The following is a 21,577-nucleotide window of genomic DNA, read 5'->3' on the forward strand; positions in this document are numbered from 1 at the left end:
TTGTTAAGAACCCTTGATCTACAAAAAAGAAAGAAGAAAACAATCTTAATTATATAAGAATTGTTTATAGGAAATTAAGTACTTAGGTTGAAGAATTAAATGTGTAATGTGACTTTTTAAAGTAACAATAGTTGTTTCAAGTCATTGGCATTTAGCATACTAATTTCTGATTACAGTTTTGGAAAGACATTGTTGATGATAATGAAGTACGGGATCTCATATCTGATAGAAACAAGTCTCATGGTAAGTCAGTAAAAGTAAAATTAAGTGATTTCAAAATTGCAACAATGGTAAATAAAATATTAATTTAAGTGAAATTTGTATTTTCTCTCATAGAAGGTACATCAGGAGAATGGATTTGGGAATCTTTATTTCATCCACCTCGAAAGCTGGGCATTAATGATATTGAAGGACAGCGGGTACTTCAGATTGCAGTGATTTTGAGAAATCTTTCCTTTGAGGAGGGCAATGTTAAGCTCTTGGCAGCTAATCGTACCTGTCTTCGTTTCCTGTTACTTTCTGCACATAGTCATTTTATTTCTTTAAGGCAATTAGGCCTTGATACATTAGGAAATATTGCAGCTGAGGTAAGCATGTTACAGTACCTTAAAATTGCTTTTGGAGTTAGCAAATTTACTTTAAAATTTTAGGATGTGGCATTTTTTTACAGTTGCCCATATCTACAGGGTATTTAGTAACTGGTTACACCTATTTGTTGCTAAAAGTGGTGGTGCAGAAATATCAAACATTTGTGGAAAAAAAAATTTGAAAAAAGAAGTACTTGAAATGATGCTTCAAATTGAGCCTTGACTAGTCTTATAATAAGTATGTTTTGAAGTAATACAGTGTTGTTTTGTTCACTTTTATTAAATTTGAAATACAGAATTCCAGAAGAAGCATTTCTCAACAGTACTCTTGTTCCTTTTTCCTAGCTTTTGTTGGACCCTGTTGATTTCAAAACTACTCATCTAATGTTTCATACCGTTACAAAATGCTTAATGTCGAGGGATAGATTTTTAAAGATGAGGGGTGAGTACTTGGTTAAGTTTTTTCATTGTGTAAAGTGAATAAACTTTTATCATTTGTTAAAATATATATGTATGTGATGCATGTTTTTCAGGCATGGAAATTTTGGGAAATCTTTGCAAAGCAGAAGATAATGGTGTTTTAATTTGTGAATATGTGGATCAAGATTCATATAGAGAGATCATTTGTCATCTCACTTTACCTGATGTGCTGCTCGTAATCTCAACACTTGAGGTGCTATACATGCTCACTGAAATGGGAGATGTTGCTTGCACAAAAATTGCAAAAGTAGAAAAGAGCATAGGTAAGACTGAACCAAAAATCTTGTAAATTATTTTCTTTATTGAGAAAAAATATGTAATGTACTATATAAAAACTATTCAATATTTGCAATTTTCTGATTAATTTTGAGGAACATTACCTTTTCAAAAACACTTATTGTTTGCATTACACTTTCTGCCTCTTTTAGACAAGTAAGATACATCTAAAATGTAGAGAAGAGGATTATGTGGCTCAGTAATAACTATTCTTTCTATCTGTTGTGTTTTAAATTTTAAAATGACAAAACTCCTATGTCTGACTTTTTGGGAGTAGGTCTTCATGTTTCAAATGGTCAGCTTCTACTGTTGAACACCTAAAGCTCAGTAAAATAAACTTCCATTTCTAGAATTTGCTGGTAGTGATGCTGTCCTTAGAAATCAGTGAACTCACCTACTTAAAGGTCATCAGTTATAAACATACTAAAGCATGCCATATTAATATTTAACTCAAGGATTAAAATGATATCTTCCTTGAGAATAAATACTAAAAGTTAATAAAGATTTAGCTTGAACAGTTATTATTGAGAAATTAAGTTGTCATTTTCCATATCAACAATTCCCAAATCCAGCTACCCATCAGAATCACTGGGAAGCTTTTGAAAGATACCTATTCCCCACTTTAGAGCTACTAACAGATTTAGATTGAGGATAAGCCTTTTTTTGTTTTGTTTTGTTTTTAAGATCCACAGGTAATTCTGATTTACTATTACTGGCATTTGAGAAGCAGTATTCTGTATATATATTCTTCAGAGGTGACATTATTTTGTAATACTGTGGAATGATAACTATTGGTTTTTTAAATTTATTTTAGACATGTTAGTTTGTCTGGTTTCTATGGATATTCAGATGTTTGGCCCTGATGCACTAGCAGCAGTAAAACTCGTCGAACATCCAAGTTCCAGTCATCAAGTTTTATCAGAAATTAGGCCACAAGCTATAGAGCAAGTCCAAACCCAGACCCATGTAGCCTCTTCCCCAGGTTAGTGTTTTTATATATTCTTTTTTCAGTGTACATATGGTTGTGTAAGATTTAATGCTGAGAATCAGTTTAAATTCTTAGTATGAAGAACTGATATTTTACAGTAGAATAGCTAAAGGAAAATTTGGATATGTAATTTCTTAGATATTTTACATTACAGGGGTATCAAAATCTAAAGAGTAAAGAATAGTAGAGAAATCAACTTGAGAAGGATTTAGAAACTTGTGAGGGATTAGATATTCACAACTGCACAAGCAGTAAGTGTCCTGTTGGACTTATTATTTGTGATTTTCATCCTGGGAAACTGACATATAAGGAATATGTTAATTACATATGTTACCTTATAATTCTCTCAGATAATGATCAGGATACTCAAGTATAATACCCCTGAATCTTGACTCCAGTACCACAGAATCAACTGGGAACAGACACATGCACACATACATACATAAGTATGTATATCTATCTACACATGTGTAGAGTCCCGTGACTCAATTCTGTTTAACTCAAGTAACTCTAATTTTAGTACAGACCTGTCTAACAACCAGCCTTTTCATCAGTCCTTGAACTTCTTTCTCCTGGCACATTCTGAGTCATCATTTTTATGTTTTAGCACTTAGCCTTCTTTGTAGTCTTTCTCCGTCTTCATTTGTCCTAACAAAAGCAATTCATCTTTTACTTCACCTGCCCTTCCAGTTTCTGCCCTTTCACTTGCTAATATCACAAAGACACTTCTTGTGTTTTTTCATTTTTTAATAGAAGATGCTTATTTTCTCATTTGATCTCATCTTCCACTTTGTAGTTCATTAATATGGAGACTGTGTAGAATGAACTTCTTCAACTTTGTGCTCCTTCAGTACAAACTTACTAGCATCTGAACTTACTCTCCTTCAACTTCCCTGTGTCCCAGAAAAGAGATGTTCTTTTGAATCCATGCTCTAAGTACCAGTCTTTTTCATCTTTATTCTTTTATTTCAACCTCTTTCTTTACTTCTTCCTTGCAGCTAGAAGTGCTGACAATTCTTTCTCATTCTCCTTCCCTATCCCCAAACAAAAATTTTCATTATCCTTAATCTTTATCACATCAGCCTATTCACCAAATCTTGTGTTTTTCTGAATATCCTCATTTCTTCAATTATCAGTGCTAATGACTCTGTTGAGAAGCCTAGCTCTCCAGCTATCTATTCTCACATTCAGTCATGGTCCCAATCCCTCCCCTATTCTAATTCACAGTATTAAAATTATATACTCTATGCAAAGTACATAAGTCATCATATTTCCTTCATTTCCATTACCACCTTGTAAGTATCTGGTAACATTGCATCATATGCATTTAACTTACGTGAACAGAACGGAATAAAATAAAAGGGAAAAAATAGGTAATTTTGACTGTCAGTATACTCAATGAATTTTTACCCACAGGAAAAAGATGTTTATCAGCCAACACATAATTGGGGAATATTAGAGTATTAATGGTTTCTGAACCTTGACAAAGAAACGAAATGGATCATGTCGTCAGTTAAGTGGGTGGTAGGGATGTGTTTTTATCCTCAAAGAAACTGAGGATTAAATTAATTGAGGACCATAGAGAAACAGTGTGTAACAAAGAAAGGAACTAATAAATTATAAGTGAATTCATTGAACTGTAATGAGCCATTTGAGTAATATTCAAGTGTGATTTTGATGATGGTTACTATTTTTGACTTTTGATTGATCTCTGACCTTGTTAGTTCTTTTGATCTAAACAGAAGAACCCATCCCCAAAACGAAGATCTGATTCTCATTTGGCAAATGCATAATTGAGTGTTTGTGGTTTATTCATTTATATAGTAATTAATTGATAGAGATGGAAATAGGCTCCTAGGAATACAAGTTAATTTTCAAGCTAGAGAGCACTGTATTACTTATCCATACTATAAATGATATCTTTTAAATTATTTGATTAGTTACCCTTTGTTTGACTTTTTTCCTTTTTTTTAATGCTGCCCTGTTACAGAGTAGTCATCTTCAAACTTTTTTCTTTTTGTCATCACTATGAAAGCTTTCTATTGTAAAAAACCTATTTTAGGTTGATATTTAAGTTTTATCATGATTAAAATAGCTACAAAGAAAATATTTTCTTGAAATATATCAAACTTTTTTTTTTTCTTTTGCTGTGCAGCGGTTGAACCCAGGACCTCCTACATGCTAGGCAAGGACTCTACCACTGAGTTACACAGTCAACTCATTAAAACACCCTTTATATCCATTGGAATCTGGATACCATCATGTATTTTAAAAATACACATAGGCTAAGGGTGCTAGGGGTATAGGTCAGTGGTAGAGAATATAGTTAGCATGTGTGAGTCCCTGAATTTAATCCCTAATACCACCCCCTAAAATACAAATACAAATACACACACACACACACACACACACACACACACACGTACACACACGTGCACTTTTAACATTAGAAATTTTACAGTACCCGTTTTCATTTCGCATTCTAATATCCTTACATCATTTTATCCTAATGAAATACATTTATGCTTGACCGTCTTTCATTGTCTGATCAATACTTTTCACCTATAACATAGATATTTTAAAGTTCTTTTAATTAATTCCTTGTTATTCTACAAAACTCTAATTACTTAAAATTTATCATTGCAGGTTTCAGTAATAGTACATTACATAATAGTAAATACAAGTTTTCATAAAGAATTACTAATCAAAATTGTGAGAATATTTGTTGCCTCTCTTTAGATATATTTTAAGTTTCCTAGAAAATATATCAAAAAGATATTAAGAAAATGTGACTGTATATTATACTTGCTATTCTTTTACTTAGAGGCATCTTATATGAATTAATGTATTCACAATGCTTTAGCATAGTGGTTCTCTAACTTGAGTGTGCATCAGGATCACCTGTTGTTGGGGTTACTTAAAGCACAGATTTCTGCGTTCCATACCCTGAATTTCCCAATCAGGGAACCTGAGAATTTTTGTTTCTGATATATTCCCATATACTATGGTCTGGGGATTATACTTTGTGGGTTATTGGGTAAGGAAAATTGATATTTATTTCAAGACCAATAAATACAGTGTTTTGACATTTATAAAATGCTTTGTATCATGTGCTTTAAATACATTTTTGTAAAAATCTTGGCACTGCAGATTTACCTCATTCAGTATATGAAAAATGTCTACCTCGTATCTTATTTAATAAAGCTGTTTTTTGTTTCCTTGTCTGAACTTTATCTTTTCATTCTGGGGTTGAACCCAGGTCCTCACACTTGCTAAACATGTATTCTACACTGAGCTACATCCCTAGCTCAATAAAAAAAGTTCTCTTGCTTAATAAGACTTGCTTTCTGTAACTTAGGCAAAGTCCAACTTTTCTTAAAATTATTTTTTAGTTGTAGATGGACACAATACCTTTATTTTATTTATTTATGTGGTGCTGAGGCTCGAACCCAGTGCCCCATATATGCAAGGCAAGTGCTGTACCACTAAGCCACCCAAAGTCCAGCTTTTTCAATTAGGAAAAGTATGTTAATATATGCTCTTATGACTTCTTCCTTTTTCCTTCAGAATTCTGAGAGTTAAACTTGCCATGAATTTGTCATTTGAATGAAATAAGATACCACTACCTTCAAAATTTCTTTTAAGTATTTTCTGTTATGCTTACACAATATATTGCCTCAGAAGGAATGCATTCTTTGACAGCAGTTAGGGGATACAGGAAGCAAACACATTAAAGTAATTTGTTATCACTTTGCGTGAATTCACAATACACTAAAGGACTAGAATTACCTATTTCTAATTTTCACAATGCCCTGCTTTGCCTTTTAACTGTAATATGTAAAACACTGGGATTGACAGGAAGCCCTATCATAATACCTTGGTTAAAACAAGACTTTGTGGACCCTAATGTTTAGGAAAGTTGAGTAACTGGAAATTGATTCCTTTCAAGGTTTAAGTGCTTTTGTATCATTTGGTGTGCCATGGTAGGTATCCTAAGGGCAGTGTGCTTCTCAGTTTGTAGATTCTTTAGAGTAATTGTACATTTCCAGTTTCTATTTTTAATTGTGATCACATTGTTTTTTATGCATTGTAATTAAGGCTTCGCATATTTTAGCATTATTTCTGGTGTTTCATGAATTCGTTAATCTATTCAGACAATTTAAGTCTGAATACAGTATACATTCATTCATGGTGCAAGTGATGAAGAAAAGGGAAGAAGATTTTATTTGAGCCCTAGAAGAATATTTTCTGTAATAGTGTTTTCAAGATAAATGACAAAGAAGTGATACGCAGGGATTTCCAACAACAGGATTTTGATTGTTTTACCATATTCTGTTAGGAAGCATAGTACACTGTGGTCCCCATAGTACACTGTGGTCCCTGAAATGTGGCAACCTGGATTTAAATCCATCACTTGTAAAAGAAGGCTTTCTAGTTACCCCAGTTCTCTCCATTATGTGATCCTGTGTGAACTTAATCTCTGAGATTTAATTTTCTGTTTTGTAAAATAGGGATAATTATACTTAGACTTAAAAAGAAAATTAAATAATGTAAATGAAAATGGCTTAATACAGAGGAGATAGGTGTTAAGTGACTGCTTTTAGTTATTATATCAAAGAAAGCCTGGGGTTCTTTTCAAATGTTGTGGTTGCTTCAAATCATTCAGCTTCTACTGTACCTCAGAGCTTTTCTAGTTCTAGTAACTTGAAAAATGTGTTTGTTCTAAGTGTTCTGAGAAATTTTGCTAAAATGTCATCTGAAAAAAAGGGAGGATATACTCTATATGTTTAAAACTTTCAAAATCTTGCCAATTCAATGATGACATTGAATAACTTAATTTTTATATTTATATATATTCTTTGTTGTAAAACATTTATCTTCTATTTCTCTCATTTTCATTTGATTCTTTGTGTAATATAATAGAAAACATTAATTTTTCTACGGATCTTTTCAATTATTATTATTGGAAAATAATAGTTTCAACTTCATTCGTATTCATTCATTAACCTTGAAATTATTTTAAAATATGACCTATGTGAAATATTAGAAACTATGAGTCTTATGATTAAAGACCAGTATTTTTACACAACCAGGTTGCCTCTTCCAAAAGTATACTTGAAAATTATTATTACAACAGATTCAAAATTATTAAAACAGATCTCTTCCTTTTTTTCTCCTTTCCTGAAGAATAATGTATGGACATTCTAGAATGTGGGACTCTAAGTTAGTTTAGCTTTTGTTCATCTTACCACAGAAATTTTATACAGTTAATACTGACCTTTGAAATTAAGAAGTGAAATTATAGTTTCTATTGCATTATGCTTCTGTAACTAAGCTGAGAAATGCTTATTATGTGTGTGGTCTAATTAAACCACTTGAGTTCTGGTTTCTTTAGCTATACCTACCTCACAGAAGAACTAGGTAAGATAATATATGTAAAGTGTTTAGTCAGTGATTGAGCCCATGGGAAAACAGATTTGAAATTATTAGCTAAATCACCTGTATATTGTTATTATTTGAATGATTATAAAGCTAAACAAAATATGAACCATCTAAGATGGTACCTGGTATAATATATGCTCCATTATATATTAGTTTCTCAAATTTGTATGTTTTCATGTCTTTTTAAAGATAATCACATAATTTCAATAATTAAATTTTAAAAAAATTTTAGAAATTATGTAGCTAATATATATTTTTTTTCTTTAGCTTCCAGAGCAGTTGTAGCACAGCATGTTGCTCCACCTCCAGGAATAGTGGAAATAGATAGTGAGAAGTTTGCTTGTCAGTGGTAAGTGGTTTATTTTTATTAAGATTTTGTCGTTGGGAAGAAATATATTTACCAGTCATCCAAAATGTTTTAGAGTGTATGTGTGAGAGAGACAGACACAGAGAATATATATATATATGTGTGTGTGTGTGTGTGTGTGTGTATATATATGTGTGTGTGTGTGTGTGTGTGTGTATAGGTAGGTAGATAAATAGATACATAGATTTGTGTTAGAGTAGAATATCATTTATATGAAAAAAGGACAAAATCACTTTGCCTATATTTTGGAATAATTAGAAAAAATCAGAATTTTCAGAATTAAAATAGTCTGGAATTTCATTAAATTACACCACTTAATTTCCTTTTTGGAGTAATGTTTGAGTTAAAAAGTTGTATATCCCTTTTATAGAGGATAGTATTTGATGATTAAATGGATTACAAAGTTTGTTCTTCTGAAATTATGTTTTCTTAAAAGTGAACTGAACTGACTTTAAGAAAATAAAACATGGTTTTGTTGTTAAATGTCCCTTCTCTTCCATCTATACCAAATCTTCTTAATCATTGATAGTTAATTTTTCCTTTTTGTTGAGTAATGAGGGGAAATTAATCAAATGATAGAATAGCCAGTGTAGCTACCTTAAAATAAGCAACTTGACAATGATATTTTCTTGAAAACATTGAGTAGTCATATATTAGTCACTTTCTGAAAAAACAATTGTACAGTTGGTTAGATTTCATTTTGTCATGGAGCATTACCTCAACATTATTTTACGAAGTAATTTAAACTCTTTCGAAGATTAACATATTACAATAGAAAGATCACTTTTCAAATGAGATAACACTTCATAAAATTTCTTTTTTTGGTCCCTTTTCTTCCATTCTCTAACATTATTTGTCCCTTATTCCATATTCCTGTCACTCTGTGTTCTGTATTTTTGGTGTTTTCATATCCTTGTTTCTGTGATAGTTTTCTCCACACTTATACTTTGCTTAAATCAGGTTTATGGTTCTAAATATCTAGTTATTTGCTTTTTTCTCTCCTCTAACATCAACATTAACCCCTTTGTATAAAGAATCTCTTTACAATATTTGGAAATGTTTGCCTTCTACATTGCAACCAAAATGAACTTTTTTTATATCTAGTTTTTTTGAAATATCCATACAGAGAAGATTATGAAAGGTAGAAAAAGCATGTGCCCCATGTGTTTGGCATAGATCTATTTTTTTAAATCCCAGTTGCACATTTCTACCACTTCTTAGAGAAAGGGAAGAAAATTATAGTTATTTTATCATAGGTATCATTTGATTAAGTTTATAAGAATCACCTAAGTTGGCCTGTTATGCCTAATGATTTCTGGAAAGACAGACACTAGGATAATAAAGCCTCTATCCTAACTTATAGATGGAAGTCACTTTAAGAAAAACACAAATTGATGTTTCAATTAGTTTGTAATGAATTAGCAAATAGAAGTGTTTTGAAATGAAGGAATGAGAGTGTACAGCATGGGAAGTGTCATTGTTTTAGGGAGTAGATGACAAGCTTTGGTAAGTTTTTTCGGAAGAAATTTGATCCAAGAGTCAGAAAAGTGAAACCTTAGTTCAATTTTTCCACCATTTTCTTCAACTGCAATGCAGATAACTCATAATTAGGAACTTCTGTTATAATTATTACAAGACAAGGAACCCAAGTAAATATTTACTAACTAAAACTATTTCTTATAGAGCAATTGCTGCCAACACACTAACCCTGTTCTTGCTGGAATGTGAACATAGTTTTTATATTTGTTCTTTTTTTAATTTTCAAATTTGATTGATTGATTGATTGGTTGGTTGGTTGGTTGTCTTAGTGGTACTGGGGACTGAACCCAGGGCCTCATGTATACTAGGCAAGTGGTCTTTCACTGAGCCCTTCTTATTTTTTATTTTTGAGACAGGAATCTTGCTAAGTTACCCAGGCTGGCCTTGAACTTGGAATCCTCCTGCCTCAGCCTCCCAAGTAGCAGGGATTGTATTCATGCTGCCCTGCACCCAGCTTGTAGTTGTTCTTAATGATATTTTTAACACTATAATAGACTGATTAAGTGGTTAATCTCTAGATTTAATCTAAAACCTAACGTGTTTTGCTACTAATATAATGAGGTAGTAAAATTTATTAGTTTATAACATTACCTTCAAAGAGTTTTAATGTACTTAAATGTGGAATATCCTATATTTTGTATAATGCCTTTATTTTTCTCCTGTTTTAGGCTAAATGCTCATTTTGAAGTAAATCCAGATTGTTCTGTCTCTCGAGCAGAAATGTATTCTGAATACCTCTCAACTTGTAGTAAATTAGCTCGTGGTGGAATCCTCACATCAACTGGATTTTATAAATGTCTTAGGTAGGATGCATAATTCTTTAAATAAAATTCATTTGCATCACTTCCAATACCTCTTGCTCTTTTGAAAAAAAATACCAAATATCTATCTACTTTTACATATCTCTACTACTTGAAATTTCATTAGTAGGTTGTAGTGTGGAGGAGTTTTAAATACAAGGCAATTTCCTAAACACATCTGGTGTTTATGTTGGAACATTACAGGTTTATTAAAAAAAGAAAAAAAAAAAGGAAGAAATTGAGGTTTTTTGTTACTTAGTTTTACACATTAAAAACTTTAGAACTTTTTAACCTTGAATATAAACTAATACTGTCTGTAATTAATACTGTATCTTCAAGTATCAAGACTTTGATATTTCACTAAGTTCCTAAGAAGTATTTTGAAAACCATCATACATAGGGTGGAATTGTTTAAAACTCAACAATGCTGTTAATGAATAATGATTTTTTAAATTGGAGGATTCATCTCCATCTCTTTCTTTGCTTCCCGCCTTTACAGAATATAACTTTAGGAATCAGGCTGGTTCATACATAAGTAGCAGGGAATGTACTGCTATTGTTTCCGTGAACATTGTTAGAAGTTTTTTACCAGTGTGCTAGTTATCATAACTGAGTATGTATTACTTTACAGAACAGTTTTTCCAAATCATACAGTGAAGAGAGTGGAGGATTCCAGTAACAATGGGCAGGCACATATCCATGTGGTAGGAGTAAAACGGAGGGCTATCCCACTTCCCATTCAGATGTACTATCAGCAGCAACCAGTGTCTACTCCTGTTGTTCGTGTTGATTCTGTTCCTGATGTATCTCCAACTCCTTCACCTGCAGGTATTAATTTTTGTTGTATTTTAAATATTACTAATGTAATAAAACAATGAAATATATATATGTATATGTGTGTGTGTATGTGTATGTATGTACATACATATATATGTAATATATACTTTTAAAATCTATAACTTTCCCTTGTTTTCCTGATAGCATTTTACTTGATTTCTTATTTTACCACATTCATAATGTTTCGAAGTTGTTGGATATGTATTTCTTAAATCTGTTTTTTCTCATTCAGTAAAATATTCCTACTTACAGATTTTTAGTCATTTCATTTGGAATTTTGACTTTTTTCCCATATTTTCAGGAATCCCTCATGGATCACAAACTGTAGGAAATCATTTTCAGAGGACTCCTGTTACCAACCAATCTTCAAATTTGACTGCAACACAAATGTCATTTCCAGTACAAGGTGTTCATACTGTGGCACAGACTGTTCCAAGAATTCCACCAAATCCTTCACTTCATACCCACCAGCAGCAAAATGCTCCAGTGACTGTCATTCAAAATAAAGCTCCAATACCTTGTGAAGTGGTTAAGGCTACAGTAATCCAGAATTCTGTACCCCAGACGGCAGTTCCTGTTAGTATTGCTGTTGGAGGAGGACCTACACAGAGTTCTGTGGTTCAGAATCACAGTACAGGGCCACAACCTGTTACAGTTGTGAATTCTCAGACATTGCTTCACCATCCATCTGTAATTCCACAGCCGTCTCCATTACACACGGTGGTACCAGGACAAATACCGTCAGGCACTCCTGTTACGGTAATTCAACAAGCAGTCCCACAGAGTCATATATTTGGCAGAGTACAAAACATACCAGCATGTACTTCTACAGTTTCACAGGGTCAACAGTTAATTACCACATCACCCCAACCTGTGCAAGCTTCATCTCAACAGACATCAGCTGGTAGCCAGCCACAGGACACTGTTATCATAGCACCCCCACAGTATGTAACAACTTCTGCATCCAACATTGTCTCAGCAACTTCAGTACAGAATTTTCAGGTAGCTACAGGACAAATGGTTACCATTGCTGGTGTCCCAAGTCCACAACCCTCAAGGGTAGGGTTTCAGAACATTGCACCAAAACCTCTCCCTTCTCACCAAGTTTCATCAACAGTGGTACAGCAGCCTATTCAACAACCACAGCAGCCAACACAACAAAGTGTAGTGATTGTAAGCCAGCCAGCTCAACAAGGTCAAACTTATGCACCAGCCATTCACCAAATTGTTCTTGCTAATCCAGCAGCTCTTCCAGCTGGTCAGACAGTTCAGCTAACTGGACAGCCAAACATAACTCCATCTTCTTCACCATCACCTGTCCCAGCTACCAATAACCAAGTCCCTACTGCCATGCCATCTTCTTCCACCCCTCAATCACAGGGACCACCTCCTACTGTCAGTCAAATGCTATCTGTGAAAAGGCAGCAACAGCAGCAGCATTCACCAGCACCCCCACCACAACAGGTACAGGTACAAGTTCAGCAGCCACAACAAGTACAGATGCAAGTTCAGCCTCAGCAAACAAATGCAGGAGTTGGTCAGCCTGCTTCTGGTGAGTCAAGTCTGATAAAACAGCTGCTACTTCCAAAGCGTGGTCCTTCAACTCCAGGTGGTAAACTTATTCTCCCAGCTCCACAGATTCCTCCCCCTAATAATGCAAGAGCTCCTAGCCCTCAGGTGGTCTATCAGGTGGCCAATAATCAAGCAGCTGGTTTTGGAGTTCAGGGGCAAACTCCAACTCAGCAGCTGTTGGTTGGGCAACAAAATGTTCAGTTGGTCCAAAGTGCAATGCCACCCACAGGGGGAGTGCAAACTGTGCCCATCTCAAACTTACAAATATTGCCAGGACCACTGATCTCAAATAGCCCAGCAACCATTTTCCAAGGAACTTCTGGCAACCAGGTAACCATAACAGTTGTGCCAAATACAAGTTTTGCAACTGCAACTGTGAGTCAGGGAAATGCAACTCAGCTCATTGCTCCAGCGGGAATTACCATGAGCGGAACACAGGCAGGAGTTGGACTTCAGGTACAAACACTTCCAGCCACTCAAGCATCTCCAGCTGGACAATCATCATGTACTACTGCTACTCCCCCGTTCAAAGGTGATAAAATAATTTGCCAAAAGGAGGAGGAAGCAAAGGAAGCAACAGGTTTACATGTTCATGAACGTAAAATTGAAGTCATGGAAAACCCATCGTGCCGACGAGGAGCCACAAACACCAGCAATGGGGATTCAAAAGAAAATGAAATGCAGGTGGGAAGTCTTTTAAATGGGAGAAAGTACAGTGACTCAAGTCTACCTCCTTCAAACTCAGGGAAAATTCAAAGTGAGGTCAATCAGTGCTCACTAATCAGTAATGGACCATCATTAGAATTAGGTGAGAATGGAGCATCTGGAAAACAGAACTCAGAACAAATGGACATACAGGATATCAAAAGTGATTTGAAAAAAACCCTAGTAAATGGAATCTGTGATTTTGATAAAGGAGATGGTTCTCATTTAAGCAAAAACATTCCAAATCACAAAACTTCCAATCATGTAGGAAATGGTGAGATATCTCCAGTGGAACCACAAGGAACTTTAGATGCCACTCAGCAAGATACTGCCAAAGGTGATCAGCTAGAAAGAATTTCTAATGGACCTGTATTAACTTTGGGTGGTTCACCATCTATGAGCAGTATACAGGAGGCTTCAAATGCGACAATACAGCAATTTAGTGGTACTGATTTGCCTAATGGACCTCTAGCTTCAAGTTTGAATTCAGATGTGCCTCAGCAACGCCCAAGTGTAGTTGTCTCACCACATTCTACAACCTCTGTCATACAGGGGCATCAAATCATAGCAGTTCCCCACTCAGGATCAAGAGTGTCCCATTCTCCTGTCCTATCATCAGATGTTCGGTCTACAAATGGCACAGCAGAATGCAAAACTGTAAAGAGGCCAGCAGAGGATAATGATAGGGAAACAGTCGCAGGAATTCCAAATAAAGTAGGAGTTAGAATTGTTACAATCAGTGACCCCAACAATGCTGGCTGCAGTGCAACAATGGTTGCTGTTCCTGCAGGAGCAGACCCAAGCACTGTAGCTAAAGTAGCAATAGAAAGTGCTGTTCAGCAAAAGCAGCAGCATCCACCAACATATATACAGAATGTGGTCCCACAGGTAAGTCATTCTCCTGTCATATTCTCTTATAAAATTCTTATCTGTAAATGAGTTTAAGAAAAAAATGTACTATTTTTTCGTATTTTACCTTGAAAAGTTATTGTGTCAGCTCACTTAAATTGTCATGTTTATTTCCTCTGGTTTTATACTATTAAATAGTTTGTATTTATTAGCTTTTGTATCTGGTAATATGAATCCTTCAGTTTTGTTATAGACTGAAATTAGTAATTTTGTAGGCCCAAGGTACAGAAGCAGTTTCTAACATCTTTTGAAGAATTTAAAAAATGTATATCAGTTTCCTTTTTGAGTTTACTGTAGGTGGTGAGGGGGACTTCCTAAGAGTACTCCAAGTGGGAATTTCTGTATTTATTTGATATTTGTGTGTTTCTTTGTGGCCCTGTTAACAGTCTTTTTTTTTTTTTTTTTTTTTTTTTAAAGGATGAATCCTGTAACGACTCTAAGAATGTTTTTGCAATATTTATGTATTGAATTAGTTCCCTTTATTCTTAAAAAAAGTATTGCTTATAATTTCAGTTTGTTGCAGGTATTCTGATATTTTTACTTTGTGTTTCTAACTACTTTCTTCTGCTGTTTCCTTTTTAATTCCTACTCTCCATCTCTGCCTACCCTAGTACTAAATAAAAATATTTTCTAGCATCCATTCTACTGAATTAAGGATCCAGTCAGCCAATAAAGATTCTAAGGACCATCCTACATGCTATTTCTACTGAAATCATGGGTTTACTTAACAGTTACCACCACCTATTTCCTGAATCACTTCTCTTTTACTGTTTCTTCTAACTAGTAGTGCATAGCCAGAACCTTCTGTGACTATTGCCAACTCTGCTAGCACACCTCTGGCTTGGGTTTTTTCTTTATGCTTACAGTGTATGACAGCAGATGTATGAGCATTGTTGATATCAAATCTAGGTATGGGTAACAGCAAAAGGACAGATGCCAGAACTAAAAGAAGAGTCCCTTGCTTCAGACCAGTTCTACTATTACTACGTGTATTTATTCATGTGTATGGATAAAATTGGATTGTGCTGCTTTGGGATATAAGATTTTAATTTATATTTTTGTATTGCCTACATGTATTTCAAAGTAACTAAATTGTACATTCTTGCATCAGTGCTACATATGTGGCAATAATGATATGAATGGTGGATAGAAAATCATTTTTACTTAAACAAGCTTCCACAAGTTGAACTTTTTGCTTAAATGATGCAGTGTTGTATACCTAGTAGATATTCAGTAAGTTGAATTTTTATATTTTTCTTACATTTAGTAATTTCTCAGTTCATCTTGATTATATACCTGGCTTTCTTCTTTCCACTTGGAGTCTGTTACAATTCTAAATACTAATGATAGACCAAGCCTAACTATAGAGAAACTCCATTATTATGGAATTGTTTCATTAACCCGTATTTTGTGTGTCCCTAATTTTCCAGTGTGGTTATATTCAATAATGATAGCTCAATGAAAAAGAATGAGAAATAATTCTAGCTAAGATTAGGTAGGACCTGTGTTAGGGTCTTAGAACTACAGCATTTTCTCACTTAATTCTCACAATAATCCTATCAGGTAAAATTATTGATTTTTTTTTTTTTTTTAACCATTTTAGAGATGCGGTAGCACGATTCTAAATAACTCACCCAAGATTACCAACAAATGCATGGTAGTGCCAGACCTAAATACCAAACTAATACTCTTAACCCAGTAACTTTTAGTTTTTCCACTATTCTAAACGTTTTCTCTATAAATTTCCAGAAACTCCTTTTTCTATCTTCCATTTTGATTATTTGAACTATTGTGTGATAGGATATTCATATAACTAAATTATCATTTTAGTTCATTAATGCTAAAAAACTGTTAGCACATTCATGATTCAGACCATTAAAGAGAACGCATTTTGTTTCCAATCTGAAAAATCTATATTAATCTTATACCCATTTTCCCCAAAAGTGTAGTTTATTTTAAAAAGCTACACTCTGAGTTTAGTGGTAGAACACTTGCCTTGCATACATAGGCCCCAGGTTCAATCCCCAGCACAAAAAAAGAATGAAAATAAAAGGAGGAGGAGAAGGTGAAGAAGTAAAAAAAAAGCAGCAACATTCTTTTGTTTCTGAAATTGATATTTAGTTGGCATGCAGAAATTTAAAGCTTTGCAAGGAAGAGATGTAGCATTGTGGTATTTATGAAAATGAGAATGAAAAACCTGGATTTTTACATATAGCACTTAGCATAATACTTACCACGTGGTATTCAATGACAGTACAGGTATATTTTATCTTCACATGTAAAGTAAACTAGTTATATGGGCTAGACACATGAAACAGAGTGGGGGAGATCAGCTGTTCAAGATGGTACTGTTAAGATTCTAGTTATGCTATTGAGCCTTCTTTCTAAGAGTCTGATAATAGAAAATCATTCCACCATTGCCCATATTCTTTAATTTTCTTCATATATTCTTTAAGTTGCATTTGAGACCTTGGTTTAATACCATTTTATTCACCATTTGAATTGGTAGCTTAAAGGAGCCCAAAATTGATAAATGATTTTTTTTTTCAGTCAAATATGCTATTCCCAACATTTCAAGGGATCTAGGGATGTTAAGAAGTTACCTTGTCCCCAGTATGAACATTAGATTTGCAGAGTGCTCAGGGCTGGAAAGATTGAAGTGTCCCTGCTAAGAAAGGCCAATAGGTAATCCTTCCTAATACCATTATTAATTCATTTTTTTCTATTGATTTTGTTCCTTCTTGCCCCTATTAATCAGCTGTATTAATTTCATTTTTAAAAAGTTAGAGCAAGAAGAATATATGTGAAAGTAAATGATACAACCATAGACTTTAAGTCTGTTATATCTGCAAATTTATGTACCACTTATAGGATACCATTTCTAGATTCCCTACCCTCATCCACTATTCATGAATTGATATCTGCTAGAGGCAAAAAACTACATTGACATAGTTAAAAACAGAAATAAGTAAAAAATGAAAGAGACATAAAAATATTTACCCGAAGACTTTTTTGAGCATTATGTAAAACACATTTTGTATATATATGTTAATCCCCATGGTCCAATAACTTGTCAGATTCTTCTATATAAAAATTGTTTGCTTAAAGACGTACTCACTTAAGGTATTTATATATACCTTGTCTCCGTTCCCCATTCTTCACATATGAATCATTCCTGATGTGCTGTGTAACCCTGAATATTGGTATATTTTCAAGCTTTTCCTTTTTCTGATAATGAACTTGAGAAATTTATTCAGACCATTAGAAAATGGATCTGTAGTCTCAAGGTGGCAGCATTTAATCATAGCCATAGAAGATAATTTTAGCAAGAACTACAAAATTTAAAAAAAGTTTTTTTAAATGAGTCTATTGCTCAGATTTGAAGAACATAGCCCATTGCAGAAACTATGAAAGGCACTTCCACTAAACATAATCTGTTTCTATCCCTGTGTATTTTTACAAAATAGGTTTGATATGTGTTGCTTGTATAGATTTATACTTAATAAGAGGGAAAACTTGATAGAGGTTGAGTATCCCTATCCAAATTGCTGAGGAGGAAAAGTGTTTCAGATGTTTAGCTTTTTTAGATTTTGGAATATTTATATAAACATAGTGAGATAAGGTAGGGATGGGATCCAACTCAACACAAAATTCATTTGTTTCATATATTCTTTCTACACATAGCCTGCAGATAATTTTGTATATGAAACAAAGTTTCATGATCTAGAATTTTTCTGCTTCTGGTGTTATGTCAGCATTCAAAAAGTGTCAGATTTTGGAGCATTTTTAAGTTTCAGATTCCCAGATTAAGGATGTTTAACTGTAGATTTAAAAAATGAGGGAATGTTGGAGCCAAGAGGGTCTTAGATATTACATTGTCCAAAGCTCTCATTTTTAAGAGTTGAAGTGACTTGCCTACACCCCCAAAAATCTTTTTTTTTTGCAGTGATTTCTGTTACTGTCTCAATCCTATTCTATAAAAATGTGTACATTTAAGCATGATCCTTTACATCACATTTAGAGTACATCTAACTCATGTTTCTTACAAGGTTTTGAAGGTATCTATCCTTCCTCAACTCCTCTGAAGAATACACTTTACCAGGGTCTCTGAATGTAGCTCTGTGGTAGAGTGCTTGCCTAGAATACACTCCACCAGTTATTTCAGTTTTACTTTAGGTGTCCTGGTATCTGGTTTTTTCACCAGTTTGCCTCAACCAACTCTACTCTTTTAAAATATTTATGTAGAATTAAACACAGTATTTGATTACTGCTAAGAGTTTATGTTGAAGTGAATAGATTATGACTTTCTAGCTTTCCTGACAAGGACTGAAATCTTCAAATTTTAGTCCTATTCAAAGGTTTTTAAAGTTTAATATTAATAGGAAAGTAAGGACTTAAAAACATGAAGTCAAAGTATCACTGTTACCTAGAATTTTTAGCAATAATTTACTCTTGAAAAGATAATAAAGGAAAACAAGGTTACAATTGATTTCAACAAAAAGAAGCAGTAGATTTTTTCAAAATTAAAACTGCTATCTTCATTAACATTTTTAGTTAATTTTATATTTACAAAAGAAACAACAAAATTGTTTCACGTCCTTTATGTAATTTTACGTTTCTGGTCACTCACTGAAGTTATGCCTTTTCCACTTTGGTTACAAAAACTACAGTATGAAAAATTAGTAGCTCTCTTTCAGAGTAGAACAAAGATACAGAATTTTCTTCAAGAGGTAGTCACCCCCCCCTCAAAAAACAAAAAACAAAAACATGACTTTGAAACATATTTTTACCTTTATGTTTGAATTATGTCTATGGCTAATGTTCTCGCATTTCACAACAAAGTTTAATGTTCAGAGGAAGCAATTTGTGCTTTTCAGAAAAAATCAAAATGCCTATTCTTAAAACATATTTAATTGATACTTTGAAAAAAATGTGTAGTACAAAAATAGAGCCAAGAAGCCCTATGATCTGTCACCTGATTTCAGATATTATTAACATTTTGCCATTCTGGTTTCCTCTATTCCCAATCACTATCATGTATTTTTCAGCATTTTAAAACACATCCCAAATATTATTTCATTTTACTACTTGTACTTCATATACACAGACATGGAAAGATTCATAAAATAAAAATATCAAATTATAACTAACAAAAATAATAGTTTCTTAATATTATCTGATAACTCACTTTATGTTCAGTTTTGCCTGATAATCTTTAAAAAAACATTTTAACAGTTTGTGATTATAGTACTAAAATATTCTGTACATTGCATTTAGTTAATATGTCTTTCATTCATTTTTAACAGTTTAGAACATTCCCTTGGTAACATTTGAATTTAAAATAGCCCATGATTCCCTGTTACTATATTTTCTGTGACACCAGTGTTTCACAATTACAAGCAAACAAAAAGACGAAAGTTGTTAGCATTTTAGAATTTATAAATTTCTAATTTATAAACATAGAATAAAAGTCAATAAAATACTAATTCAAATGGTAATAGTATAGGGAACCAGAAGTTTCATTCTGAGGGAATATTATAGCCTTAACAAATTTATTCTTTAATTAAAAAGTTCCATATTTGTAACTTGTTAAAATTTCCTGCATTTTATATTTGGTTAATATGTCTTTTATTTATTTTTGACAGCTTAGATTTACTTCAGGCATTCTTGTTTAAACAAGGATATCTTGGTAATATTTGAGATCAAACCATCCAATCATTGACAGGTGCAATGGTGCACACCGGCAGTCCCAGCAACTCTGGAGACTGAGGCAGGAGGATTTCAAGATCAAGACCAGCCTCAGAAACTCAGTGAAACCCTCAAAACCTAGTGAGACCTATCTCAAAATAAAATATGAAAAAGGACTGGGGATGTAACTCAGCGGTAAAAGCACCCATGTGTTCAGTCCCCAATACCAAAAAAGTAAAATGCCCAATTATTAAAATTATCTGTATTTTTTAATGCAACATTTTCATTTCCAAGAAAACAAATTGACTAGGTTTTGTTTGCTTGCTTGCTTGTTTGGATAAATACCCTGGTACTAAGGTTATTTTTTTCTTTGATCCTGCCCCCCACCATCAGAAATTTTATGGCTTTAAGAATTTGCAAGACTTTCAGATCTGTTTCTAGTATTCACTTGGTAAACTGTGTGTTGCGGGGAGCCGGTACTGGGGATTGAACCCAGATGTGCTTTACCACTGGACCACATCCCCAGCCCCTTTTTAAACTTTTTTTTAAGTTTTGAGACAGGGTCTCAAAGGCTGGCTTTGAACTTGGAATCCTCCCTTCTCAGCCTCCATACTGAGATAACAGGCAAGGCCTGGTAGACAATTTTAGTTCGTTCATTTGTCACTGTCCTCATACTGAACTCATCATCTTTCGTCCCCTTTCTTCAAAATATACTTTCCTTTCCAGACTTTGTTCTTAAAATAATAATAATAATAATAATAATAATAATAATTGTCATTAAGAATCTAGAGCTAGGTTCTTCATGTAGTTTCTTTAGTCTTCCTATCATCCCATAAATTAAATTTTATTACTTGCACATTATGGATGAAAAACCTGAGGATTGGTGAGGGTAATTTGGTTGCCCAGGTCATGTGACTAATTAAAAAGCAGATTGAAAAATTGAGTCTTGACGTGTCAAGATTAAAAAATCCTCATTCTATGACATCTGTACTATCGTTAAAATGTTGTTTTGTGCATATATGTTTTCTCATTAACTCTTGTAAAGAAGTTTTAAGATTGTGAACCTATTATAGAAACAACTTTAGTCGCATGCCCGAAGTAGATTTTTCCTCCAAAGCTTAGTAAAGATTCTTAGGATTTCTCATTTCTGACATGAACTTTTTCTTTCAACATTTTATTCTTTTTCTTCTTTCATTTGTATGTTATAATATTATAGCTTTATATGTTTGTGTTTTGTCTTTTTCTAATTATGATTTTTAATCTGAGGTACTCCGCAATTTTACCTTAGTGTATGTCCACTTTTTACCTTATAAATGAACACATTTATTCAATATTTTCCCAAGTTTTTAAGATATTTTCTTGAAAATAATGCTTAAAATGTAATGAT

General features: G+C 33.4%; 1 protein-coding gene across 1 annotated transcript in view; it reads left to right on the top strand.

Moving 5' to 3' along the window:
• The window catches only part of Arid2 (AT-rich interaction domain 2), a 172,650-nt gene that overhangs the window by 114,618 nt on the left and 36,455 nt on the right, over positions 1-21,577 (top strand). Inside the window, exons 7-15 of the mRNA XM_047549265.1 lie at positions 177-243; positions 337-587; positions 933-1,029; positions 1,121-1,330; positions 2,158-2,325; positions 8,041-8,122; positions 10,348-10,482; positions 11,111-11,307; positions 11,618-14,481. Coding sequence (XP_047405221.1) covers positions 177-243; positions 337-587; positions 933-1,029; positions 1,121-1,330; positions 2,158-2,325; positions 8,041-8,122; positions 10,348-10,482; positions 11,111-11,307; positions 11,618-14,481 — 4,071 coding nt within the window. The remainder of the gene's footprint in view (positions 1-176; positions 244-336; positions 588-932; positions 1,030-1,120; positions 1,331-2,157; positions 2,326-8,040; positions 8,123-10,347; positions 10,483-11,110; positions 11,308-11,617; positions 14,482-21,577) is intronic.

This window comes from Sciurus carolinensis, chromosome 4 (genome assembly GCF_902686445.1).
Source record: "Sciurus carolinensis chromosome 4, mSciCar1.2, whole genome shotgun sequence".
Taxonomy (NCBI): Eukaryota; Metazoa; Chordata; class Mammalia; order Rodentia; family Sciuridae; genus Sciurus; species Sciurus carolinensis.